Source organism: Leptodactylus fuscus, chromosome 7 (genome assembly GCF_031893055.1).
Source record: "Leptodactylus fuscus isolate aLepFus1 chromosome 7, aLepFus1.hap2, whole genome shotgun sequence".
NCBI lineage: Eukaryota > Metazoa > Chordata > Amphibia > Anura > Leptodactylidae > Leptodactylus > Leptodactylus fuscus.
Genome location: NC_134271.1, coordinates 13011935 through 13024206, shown reverse-complemented (window position 1 = coordinate 13024206; position 12272 = coordinate 13011935). Strand labels below are relative to the sequence as shown.

General features: G+C 42.7%; 1 protein-coding gene across 3 annotated transcripts in view; it reads right to left on the bottom strand.

Annotated features, from left to right (window-relative positions):
• LDLRAD3 (low density lipoprotein receptor class A domain containing 3) overlaps positions 1 to 12272 on the bottom strand; it is a 118423-nt gene that overhangs the window by 76795 nt on the left and 29356 nt on the right. For 2 of the 3 annotated variants that reach the window (XR_012717218.1, XM_075281064.1), the window contains exons 3-4: positions 9030 to 9071; positions 4168 to 4293 (exon numbers count right to left, since the gene is read on the bottom strand). Coding sequence is in view for 2 of the 3 variants with exons in the window: in XM_075281064.1 (XP_075137165.1) it covers positions 4168 to 4293; positions 9030 to 9071 (168 nt within the window). In the remaining variant the exon portion in view is untranslated. The remainder of the gene's footprint in view (positions 1 to 4167; positions 4294 to 9029; positions 9072 to 12272) is intronic. The other variant, XM_075281065.1, reaches the window with a different exon arrangement.

Here is a 12272-nt window from a genome sequence, read left to right as displayed (position 1 = left end):
TTATATTCTTGTACATAGGAGTAGTATTATAGTAGTTATATTCTTGTACATAGGAGCAGTATTATAGTAGTTATATTCTTGTACATAGGAGTAGTATTATAGTAGTTATATTCTTGTACGTAGGAGGTAGTATTATAGTAGTTATATTCTTGTACATAGGAGCAGTATTATAGTAGTTATATTCTTGTACATAGGAGTAGTATTATAGTAGTTATATTCTTGTACATAGGAGCAGTATTATAGTAGTTATATTCTTGTACATAGGAGTAGTATTATAGTAGTTATATTCTTGTACATAGGAGCAGTATTATAGTAGTTATATTCTTGTATATAGGAGCTGTATTATAGTAGTTATATTCTTGTACATAGGAGCAGTATTATAGTAGTTATATTCTTGTACATAGGAGGTAGTATTATAGTAGTTATATTCTTGTACATAGGAGGTAGTGTTATAGTAGTTATATTCTTGTACATAGGAGTAGTATTATAGTAGTTATATTCTTGTACATAGGAGTAATATTATAGCAGTTACTAGCTGGTACCCGCGACTTTGTCTGCGGTGATTGTAGAAGTGGGTATATACAGGTGCGGGTAAGGTTTTCGTACTGTGTATAAGGTATGGGATATGAAATGTAACTGTATCTTGTTGTTGCTGTAATTCAGAGAATACGTGAGACTTTTGTGATGAATGTAATTTGTATTTCAGCTGCTATACGGTGTTCTGAGAAACTGTACATAGTGTCTTTGGGACAGTGGTATTTCAAGTGAATATACAACATTGTATGATTTGTTATTTTCCGCCAGTACATGTAAGTTTTGGGCACAGGATACTCTTGAGCAAGCAACATAAAGTCTGTCCCTGTGCATGACAATTTAGTAACTCCATGCGCCTCTTATTAATAGCAATTAACCCCATCATGTCCCTCACATTAACCCTTGTGTAAGAGTTACTGATATGTGAGAGACTTGGAGGTAATAATTAAGTATCTTCATTATTGAGGTCTTTTATTAGTACCTCCATATGTCTCACATATTAGTAACCTTTATATGAGGCACACAGGGGTTAATATGAGGGACATGATGGGGTTTATTCCTATTAATGTGAGGCACATGGAGTTACTAACACTAAACTAATAACCCCAAATGCCTGACATTAATGAGAACAGTAATCCTATGTACCTGTGTGTTTTTCAGTTTCACTTTGCTAGCAGCTTCCTCTCCTCCTCGGGGAATTTTTGCAGGATGCAGACCACTATAGCAGGCACAGACCTGAGCGATTAAGCTCCACCCCCTGGGTTTCCTGCACCCCTCTCAAAGGGGAGTGTCCGTATGCCTCAGCTCTAGCAGAGTACTGAAGGGACCTCGGACTTCATTTAACTCTTGCAGGTCCTGTGCTGCTGGTGTGCCAGTGAAACATGGCAGGAGTGCCACTCTTGGCACGTGTGCCAGGGGTTGCTGACCTCTGCTGTAGAGGGTAATATGAATTTTGTGGCTTGCTATGGTCCAAAGTGTGTGAGATTGCAGAGATAGTGATGCGAGTTTGGGTTTTGTGGGGGTCCTGGGAAAAACGTATGTGCGCTATTGTGACGAAAAGTAGCCTATTGCGCAATCGAGTGTAGTAACTATGTTTGTGGAAAATTTCAGCCAAATCGGTGGAGCAGGTTTTGCGTGATTGAGGAACAAACATCCAAACACACAAACCCACATACGATATTCTTGTACATAGGAGCAGTATTATAGTAGTTATATTCTTGTACATAGGAGTAGTATTATAGTAGTTATATTCTTGTACATAGGAGGTAGTATTATAGTAGTTATATTCTTGTACATAGGAGTAGTATTATAGTAGTTATATTCTTGTACATAGGAGGTAGTATTATAGTAGTTATATTCTTGTACACAGGAGTAGTATTATAGTAATTATATTCTTGTACATAGGAGGTAGTATTATAGTAGTTATATTCTTGTACATAGAAGTAGTATTATAGGAGTTATATTCTTGTACATAGGGGGTAGTATTATAGTAGTTATATAGTCTTGTACATAGGGGCAGTATTATAGCAGTTATATTCTTGTACATAGGAGTAGTATTATAGTAGTTATATTCTTGTACATAGGAGCAGTATTATAGTAGTTATATTCTTGTACATAGGAGTAGTATTATAGTAGTTATATTCTTGTACATAGGAGCAGTATTATAGTAGTTATATTCTTGTACATAGGAGTAGTATTATAGTAGTTATATTCTTGTACATAGGAGCAGTATTATAGTAGTTATATTCTTGTATATAGGAGCTGTATTATAGTAGTTATATTCTTGTACATAGGAGCAGTATTATAGTAGTTATATTCTTGTACATAGGAGGTAGTATTATAGTAGTTATATTCTTGTACATAGGAGGTAGTGTTATAGTAGTTATATTCTTGTACATAGGAGTAGTATTATAGTAGTTATATTCTTGTACATAGGAGTAATATTATAGCAGTTACTAGCTGGTACCCGCGACTTTGTCTGCGGTGATTGTAGAAGTGGGTATATACAGGTGCGGGTAAGGTTTTCGTACTGTGTATAAGGTATGGGATATGAAATGTAACTGTATCTTGTTGTTGCTGTAATTCAGAGAATACGTGAGACTTTTGTGATGAATGTAATTTGTATTTCAGCTGCTATACGGTGTTCTGAGAAACTGTACATAGTGTCTTTGGGACAGTGGTATTTCAAGTGAATATACAACATTGTATGATTTGTTATTTTCCGCCAGTACATGTAAGTTTTGGGCACAGGATACTCTTGAGCAAGCAACATAAAGTCTGTCCCTGTGCATGACAATTTAGTAACTCCATGCGCCTCTTATTAATAGCAATTAACCCCATCATGTCCCTCACATTAACCCTTGTGTAAGAGTTACTGATATGTGAGAGACTTGGAGGTAATAATTAAGTATCTTCATTATTGAGGTCTTTTATTAGTACCTCCATATGTCTCACATATTAGTAACCTTTATATGAGGCACACAGGGGTTAATATGAGGGACATGATGGGGTTTATTCCTATTAATGTGAGGCACATGGAGTTACTAACACTAAACTAATAACCCCAAATGCCTGACATTAATGAGAACAGTAATCCTATGTACCTGTGTGTTTTTCAGTTTCACTTTGCTAGCAGCTTCCTCTCCTCCTCGGGGAATTTTTGCAGGATGCAGACCACTATAGCAGGCACAGACCTGAGCGATTAAGCTCCACCCCCTGGGTTTCCTGCACCCCTCTCAAAGGGGAGTGTCCGTATGCCTCAGCTCTAGCAGAGTACTGAAGGGACCTCGGACTTCATTTAACTCTTGCAGGTCCTGTGCTGCTGGTGTGCCAGTGAAACATGGCAGGAGTGCCACTCTTGGCACGTGTGCCAGGGGTTGCTGACCTCTGCTGTAGAGGGTAATATGAATTTTGTGGCTTGCTATGGTCCAAAGTGTGTGAGATTGCAGAGATAGTGATGCGAGTTTGGGTTTTGTGGGGGTCCTGGGAAAAACGTATGTGCGCTATTGTGACGAAAAGTAGCCTATTGCGCAATCGAGTGTAGTAACTATGTTTGTGGAAAATTTCAGCCAAATCGGTGGAGCAGGTTTTGCGTGATTGAGGAACAAACATCCAAACACACAAACCCACATACGATATTCTTGTACATAGGAGCAGTATTATAGTAGTTATATTCTTGTACATAGGAGTAGTATTATAGTAGTTATATTCTTGTACATAGGAGGTAGTATTATAGTAGTTATATTCTTGTACATAGGAGTAGTATTATAGTAGTTATATTCTTGTACATAGGAGGTAGTATTATAGTAGTTATATTCTTGTACACAGGAGTAGTATTATAGTAATTATATTCTTGTACATAGGAGGTAGTATTATAGTAGTTATATTCTTGTACATAGAAGTAGTATTATAGGAGTTATATTCTTGTACATAGGGGGTAGTATTATAGTAGTTATATAGTCTTGTACATAGGGGCAGTATTATAGCAGTTATATTCTTGTACATAGGAGTAGTATTATAGTAGTTATATTCTTGTACATAGGAGCAGTATTATAGTAGTTCTATTCTTGTATATAGGCAGAATTACAGAAGGCCTGATAGCCCATCACTTCATGTAACCTCAGAATCACTTACTGCAATTCTCCTCGTCGCTTCCATCAGGACAGTCCTCGAACCCATTGCACTGGAATCGGCCGATGATGCAGTGGATCCCACTAGCGCAGGGGAAGAACTTTGGGCCACATTTGGATTTGGCTTTAGCTGTAACAATAAAGGAGAACACATTCAGCTTCCTCTTCTAAATTCTATAGAATGCCAAACTAGAAGTAAACGGTGGAAAAAATACCGTTACGATGTGTCTGGTTCCACTTTCACATTTTTAAACAGCTTTTTAATAATCCATGTTATCACAATATTTTACAGAAATCACTACTCAATGGGAACATCGATGGCTGTGGTGACCATATGAGAACATCATGTTGACTGGGTCTAAAAAATGGAGGACAAATATGTGATCATGAAACGATGGGACCAGACTCTTATTTGGGGACAAGCACAGATCTGGTTGGATAAAGTCATCGACAACTTACACTGGTGAGATCAAGACAATGGAAACTGGATACTGTCAAAAAATAAAATCATTCGGGGGTGGAAAACCCCTTTAAATCCAATGGGCAACAGCTAGGTGCGCTTCCTTCTTAGAAGACGCCATTCGTCGCACAAGTACGTAGTATACCCCCTCCTCCCGCCGTGGTTTTAGCAGTCTCTTCCCCCTACGTGACCCTTATTTATTATACGCTACGGTACCCCCTTTAACTATTTAAACCACATACAATTTTCATAATGGCGCCCCATCCGAGTATAATTGCGTCGGGCGATGTGATTATTCAGCAATTACGACATTATAATCTTCTGCGGGTTATTACGGTATTAGGAGGACTTCTTTAATGCATGCAGAATAAATTCAAGGAAATGAGAAGCTAAAGTCAGCATGAGAAAAATGTCTGAATTATTATACCTAGCAGAAAGGAAGACGGTGGCGAGGAAGACGAAGCTCGCAGATTAAACAAGAGCAATTATATGGCACAATAGTGAAGGAGCGCCGAGAGGAATTATCATATCTCCATTTCAATGTCATCGCTCCTCTGGTGAATAATACGCACCGGCTTCTGTGAATTATAGACTGCCGACTGATCCCGACTTAGTAAAGCAGACCAAAAATGTAGTCAGAGCGGAAAGTCAATTAATGTATGTCTCTGCATTGTTATGAGCGGGTCACTGCGGTAAAGTCAAGGACGAGGTCCTGGGACCAACGGAAGACACATGGCCCGGGCAGGAGAGGCGGCCATCATGGCCATGACCATGTAGGAGACCTCTGCTTGTGTAGGGACTGATCCATAGAACTTGCAGAACCCCATTCTGATCGCTGTGGGTTCCAGAGGTTGGACCCCCAGTGACCAGGCAGTTATATGTCCATATTGAGGAAACCCCATTAAAGGGATTCTACCATTAAAATCAATTTTTTTTGTCGATCATACGTAGGAATAGCCTTAAGTAAGGCTATTCTTCTCCTTCCTTTAGATGTCTTCTCCGCGCCACCGTTCGGTAGAAATCCCGGTTTCCGTCTGTATGCAAATGAGTTCTCACAGCACTGGGGGCGGTCCTCCACGCTCAAACAGCACTGGAGGCTTCCCCAATGCTGCAAAAGAAATCTCCAGCCCCGCCTCCATCTTCTTCAGGAACGTCCTCTTCACGCGTCTTCTTCCGGAGCTGGGTTCAAACTTCTAGGCCTCGGGCAGAACCGACTGTGCATGCCCGCGGCCACAAGAAAAATGGCTGCTTACACAGTAAGTAAGCGGACATTTTCTTGTGGCCTGTGGGCATGCGCAGTCGGCTCTGCCCGAGGCCTAGAAGTTTGAACCCAGCTCCGGAAGAAGACGCGTGAAGAAGCCGTTCCCTAAGAAGATGGAGGCGGGGCTGGAAAGTTCTCCCGCAGCATTGGGGACGCCCCCAGTGCTGTTTGAGCGTGGAGGACCGCCCCCAGTGCTGCGAGAGAACTCATTTGCATACAGACGGAAACCCAGATTTCCACCGACCGGCGGACCGGAGAAGACATCTAAAGGTAGGAGAAGAATAGTCTTTCTTAAGGCTATTCCTACGTGTGATCGATAAAAAAATGTGATTTTAATGATAGAATATCTTTAAAGGGATTGTCCAGAAATTGGACAAATCACACTTGTATGGGACTAAACTGTTACGTGTGGCCTGTGAAATGGAAGCGACATTGAGGGATCATGACTGCTGCTTGAAATAACTGATCAGCAGGGGTTCTAGGTGTCAAACCCCCATCCTAAAGGACAGACTCTCAATTAATAAGTAATGGGTGTTGCCATCTTGCCCAGGTCCTGTTGCAGACAGTCTATTTCCTGTTCCTGTACCGGCACTGCAGGAAGTTGCTGAGAACACCTCATGAATGGCCACAAATTGTCCTACAATCGGAGTACCCCTTTAACAGCAATCCAGCAGTTAGCAGGATATAGATGAGAGTTAATCTGAGTCCCTGTGGGGGCTTTAACTATTGTTCATCCAGTTCCTCCTGTTTCACTAGAACTGTCCGGCCTGCAGGACACAAGAGGGATATAGTCATATCACGTTGCAGATATAAAAGGTCACTCAGGCTGCTTGGAAAGCTGGGTGACAACCCTAGACTAAGAATCCAAAGAGTAAAAATAAACTCATAACGGGCTCGGTCGATTTTCCCCGCGTCCTACAGATCGTTCACATCATAAACTCTAACGTCAGACATTACTCTTTACAAGGACAATGATCCCGACAAACAGCAGGAGCCTGAAAAAGAGCCGAAATGTCATCAGAAGAGGCAATAGAGGGTCATAAAGGGATGAGAGTTACTGACTGCTCGCATAAAAGCACAGCCGGGGAACTGGCACAGACCTCAGCCCCGCACAGCAATGTGTCAGAGCAGGAGATGTCAGGGTATACGGGAGGAATGGAGAGAGACAGGGCAGTCACTGGATACAGATCGCACAGACCGAGCCTTGACGCAGCCACAATACAAGAACCGGAGGCGCTGAATGCTCCATGTGAACACAGCAGAGATGGACGTGCTCACTACCACTCACAGCTACACCTGATCTCATAAGCTGTAGGGGTCTCGGCAGGGGGTTTAGACACTAAAAACCCTAAAAACCTACCCACAGTATAAGGGATCACTGAGGGTCCGACTGCTAAGACCCCCAGAAATCACAAGACTGGTGCCCAATAAGTGGGACTCACAGACCCCTGATCTGGGGATGAATGGGGTCCTAGCGCCTCGCCCTGAGTCATACGACACTTATCCTCCATTAACGGGTTTTACGTATTGATGATGTATCCTTAGGATGGGTATCAATATCCCATTGTTGGGGTCCAACACCAAGAACCCCTGCCGATCAGATGTTTGAAGAGGTTGCAGCACCCCTTCCCAGTACTGATAATGTCATGTTCGTTGTTCACATGCAGCCGCTCAGTCCCATTCAAGTGAACAGGCACAACCCCTCCAAAATATACGGCTCTGTGTTTGGTAATGTTCAAACAATATGCAACCAATCGCATATTGATAACCTATCTTAAGAATAGGATGTAGGTTCCGGATTGCAAAACCATAGCTGCTTTCTTTAAAAAAAACAGCGCCACACCTGTCCACAGGTCAAGTGTGGTATTGCAGTCGAGCTCTATTCATAACAGAGCTGATCTATAATACCGCACACCAACTGTAGAGAGGGGTGGCGCCGTTTCGTCAAAAAAGACTTTTTTTTTTGCAATCCCGTACAACTCTTTACCCTGCCCCCACAATCACGACTTTCCGGCACGTATTCCTAGTTCTGAGAACGTTCCCATACATATATGTATGAGGGATCCTGGCGCTTGTCATCATCTTGTATGCTCCTCTAAGCATCTGACTACAGGTTTTGAGTTCCTTTAATATTTTCAAGAGGGTATTACCAATGAATAAGAAACCGGCGACCGCCTGCAGGTTGTTCTCTAGATATAATTTGCGCTAGTACAAGGTAGCGCACTTACTGAGGCAAATCCTAACCTGTCAGTCCCATCATGTTACGGAACGGGTCGAATGCGGGGAAGGCGCTCAGTGAAGAGAATCAGGAATGACAGGGGTGCCGAGCGCGCATCTCACAAATGTGATGAGCGCCCGCACTCCATCCCAGAGAACTTACTTGTCTGAATCCAATAAAATCTTAGGAGACTTCGACTTTTTAACTTTCTTTTAAAGCGATCGGGGGAAGGCGAGCTGGAAGGTTATCGTGGGTGCATTAACACAAAAAAGTGATGGTCTTGGACCAATTTTTGCAATTTGATTACAAAAAATAAAATAAAATAAGAACACCCCACAAAAAACAAGACCCACCAGATCCCTTCTCATTCACACAGTCCTAACCTGTACAAGGGCTTGTATTTAGCAGGATGAGATGCGTTTTTCAATGGTCTTAGTAGGGGATAAATATAACTTTCTTACTAGGCCGAAAGTTATATTTAAACCCTCGAGGACGTGGACAACACAGACATGTTGGTAAGGGGGTCATGTTATTCAGCACCACCAAGGTCTGGGAACAGCCATAAATCACCTCCCCTGAGACAGGACCCCCCTGAGAGTAAATGTAACCCCCTAATAAATCCTCCAGAGCAGGACAACCTCTTGACCCACAGACTTTCTTCAATATGGTGTGGACTTGGGAAACTCATATATCACAAATCACAAAGACAATAAGGTCACGGGTGCAGGCAGGAGGCCATGAAGGGCACATTCAGAGACAGCCATTTTGTTGGAGTCAATTTTCTTTTTGTATAATATAGCTCTGTAAATGAAAGGATCGGAACTTATGGTGCGCATGATAAAATGGCTGCCTCCTACGGTGATCACACCAAATTACAGATGAATGTACGGCATGCAGGTGAGGTATACATCCAGGGAGGCGAGTTACCTGTCCGCAGGGACGCAGGTCTTCTTAGTTTTACGTATTTGTCTGATGTAAAGTGGGAAAGAAAAAGAAGGAGACAGAGAAACAAGTCACAGCGATGACAAGGACTATTAACATCTTACAATTGGCGTTACGGAATACGTCCGACGTACGATGGCGTGTCATATGCGACTTCCAGCTGCGACAACTACAACCCCCCAAAGAGCACGGATTGGCCATAGTATTCGCTGGAATACAATGAAAGTATCGCACATACGCATATATATGCATGCTCATTTCCCGGTCATGTGGACATATACTCGAGTCGCACTACTGTGGTATATGCTGTCACGATTCAGCGTCAAAATGTGCGACTAAATCACAACAAAAACCTTAATGAGCAAACACGGCCTTAGTTTCACCACAGTCTCCAGTGTTCGCAGTTCAGTCCTATTCAAGTGAATGGGACTGAGCTGTAATATCAGGCACCACCACAATGTAACGTACCATTCAGGAATCTGGAAAAGTTGGGTAATAACAGAAGGACTTTCATCAAGGCCATATGTCTATGGCTAACCATAGTGGTCTGTCAACAGCTATTCCTCTCGCCACCCCTAAGCACATGTATGCTCAGTTTCTTGGCCCCCCAATGCGAAATCTGTAGCAAGACCCCCAATTATCACATACCGCTTATAGGACTGGTCTCCGTATCGACCCACTAAGGCAATTTCCCGGTAATTGTGGAGCGAGTACATTGTACGGTCAGATTAGGCGCGCGGTGTGGGTATGTGTAATGTAGAGTCAATGGCCGTGCCCACCGGGGAGTCACAAATCCTAACCCTTGGATACATGCGGAGTGCAGAGAATATGGAGGGCTAGGTATATAATTCCCTCTAAATTGCTACTACGTTTTACCTCTTACTAATGGAAGAAAAACATTTCTAGCGATTTATACTGGAGATGAATTTCCGCTGCAGTTTTAGAAAAAGGAAAAAAAAAAAAAAACCTCTAAATTTTTTGGAAAATAAACTGACGCCTATCATAATATCAGGGGTTGGATTCGGTGCGGCGCAGGTTTTACAGAGAAGGTGTCGCCTCTTCTGACATGTTTTACAAAGTGCTCTATGAAATAACAAGTCTGGAGCAGCTTTTCTTAGAACTTTGTTGCTACGTTCCTCTATTGTTCCTCCTGGAAATGCTGGGTGTTGCCACGACCTTGCTAATGGATACAATCCAATCAGTGCTCACGGTGTCACATTGGGTCTGCACGGGTGCTATTGAAAAGAGGGATGGTAATATCCCTTTGGATTTCTTAATTTCTCCTTTGCCCATGGATTCTTGTATACATTTCCAGGAAGAGTAGCAGAGGAGCATGACAACACAATTTTGAGGAAGAGTCCCAAAACTGTAATTCTATGACAAATACAAGTACTGCAAAACCTCAAACAGTTTTTTTTTTGTGGTTCGTGGTGGTGGTTTTCCTGTCATTTTTCTACTGTAGGATCTGTGCAACCACTGTTGATAACTGGATGTCCTGCTGCTTCTGATCCAGATCCTGGCTCTTTTCCTGTCCCCCTCCCTTCTCTCTGTGTTAGAGATAATAGCAGGGAGGGGGGAGAAGTTTTAAAAGGGGAGATCAGTAAGTATGAAGGTAAGAAATGATGTAGGGACGTTGCATCTTCTGTTGATAGCTGGCTGTGCTGCTGTTTCGGATATTGGCTGTTGGCTCTTTGGTCTCTCCTCCCTTCTCTCAGTATAAGAGACAATTGCAGAGATGGAGAGGAGAGTTTTAATGGGAGATCGGCGTGAAGGGAGTGATAAGCCTTCATGTAGGGTCTGTTCATCTCCTGTTGATAGCTGGCTGTGCTGCTGCTTCGGAAGCACGGAAAGCAGGCTCTTCCGGGGAAGGGAGAGATCAGGTAGCATGTGAATGAGTGTAAAAACATAACCTATAGCAGACTCTGCAGGGGAAGGGAGAGATCAGACAGGATGAGAAGAGAGAAGCTATAGCAGACTCTGCAGGGGAAGGGAAAGATCAGACAGGATGTGGATCAGTGTAGAAAAAAAAAAAAGAGAACACCTACAACAGACTCTGCAGGGGTAGGTAGGGGGCAATCACATTCTCACAATCTCACATCCAGCAGGTAATAGTGGAAGGGACACCCACATGAAAGAAGTGAAGGTCCATATGAAATCAATGGAGGAATGAAGCGTACAGACTAACACTTAGTGAAACCATTACCATATAGAAGCACAGCCTGTGTATACGCAGAGCTTCACCTTAACCTACCTGACTAGTAAGGTGCAGCCTCACAAGCCAATCCTGTGCTCATCATAGGGCTGTACTGAACCATGTAGGATTTTGCTGCCGGCCCCCAGTTGACAATTTTGGGTGTAAAAAAATCTCCATTTTCCAGAGCGCCATCTATTTAATAGGCTCGGGACTGGAGAGAACAAGGTCTGTCTACAGAACTGTCATTATGCAAGGTCCCCGAGCTGCAGCAGATTATTTGCCATCAAGAAATATTATTTGTGAAAGGAGCCGTCGAGGAAGCATCTTCTGGGCCCCGTCTATCAGGATCGCACACACTGCATCGGGGATTTAGATAAAATGATAAAAGAAGAGATTAGAAGCCTCTGCCGAGGAGAGTCCAAGCCAGCGGTGGCCCCACACGCACACACTGACACGTATTCTAGTTCATTAATAGGACCAAAGGTTTAAAGCAATGGGATGTGCAATCCGGGGACAAGGCTGCAGTACCGCCCTTGACCAGCAGAAGCAGCAAAGGCACATGATAAGGATTTCTAAATACTTGAGCTTGGTGCGGAGACGCTCACAAGATGTTTTTTGACCATTTTTGACCTGAAGTGTAGAAAAATAAAAAACCCTCAGATTTAGTTCAGAAATGTACAAAGCAACACTAAAGTGTTTGAATGGGAAACTTGTATTGTCTTGGTTGTTATGATTCCTAGGATTTCTCTATCTGCCATGAGCTTCTATGTGTTTCTCTCTTGTTATATACTACTGTACCATCTATGAAACTGTATCACTGAAATTTCCCCATTGTGGGACTATTAAAGGAATATCTTATCTTATGAAACATAAGGTGGCAAATTTATTAAGACTGGCGTATCGTTTCAGCAGATTTGCCTTTTAACTCACACCGCAAAACTCGTTCACCTCCATCCCCACCCCGCTTGCCCTCACTCGGACAGTGTGGCAAGCAAGGAAGCAATTGGGGCTTGTGGCATGTTTGGTGCAAGAAA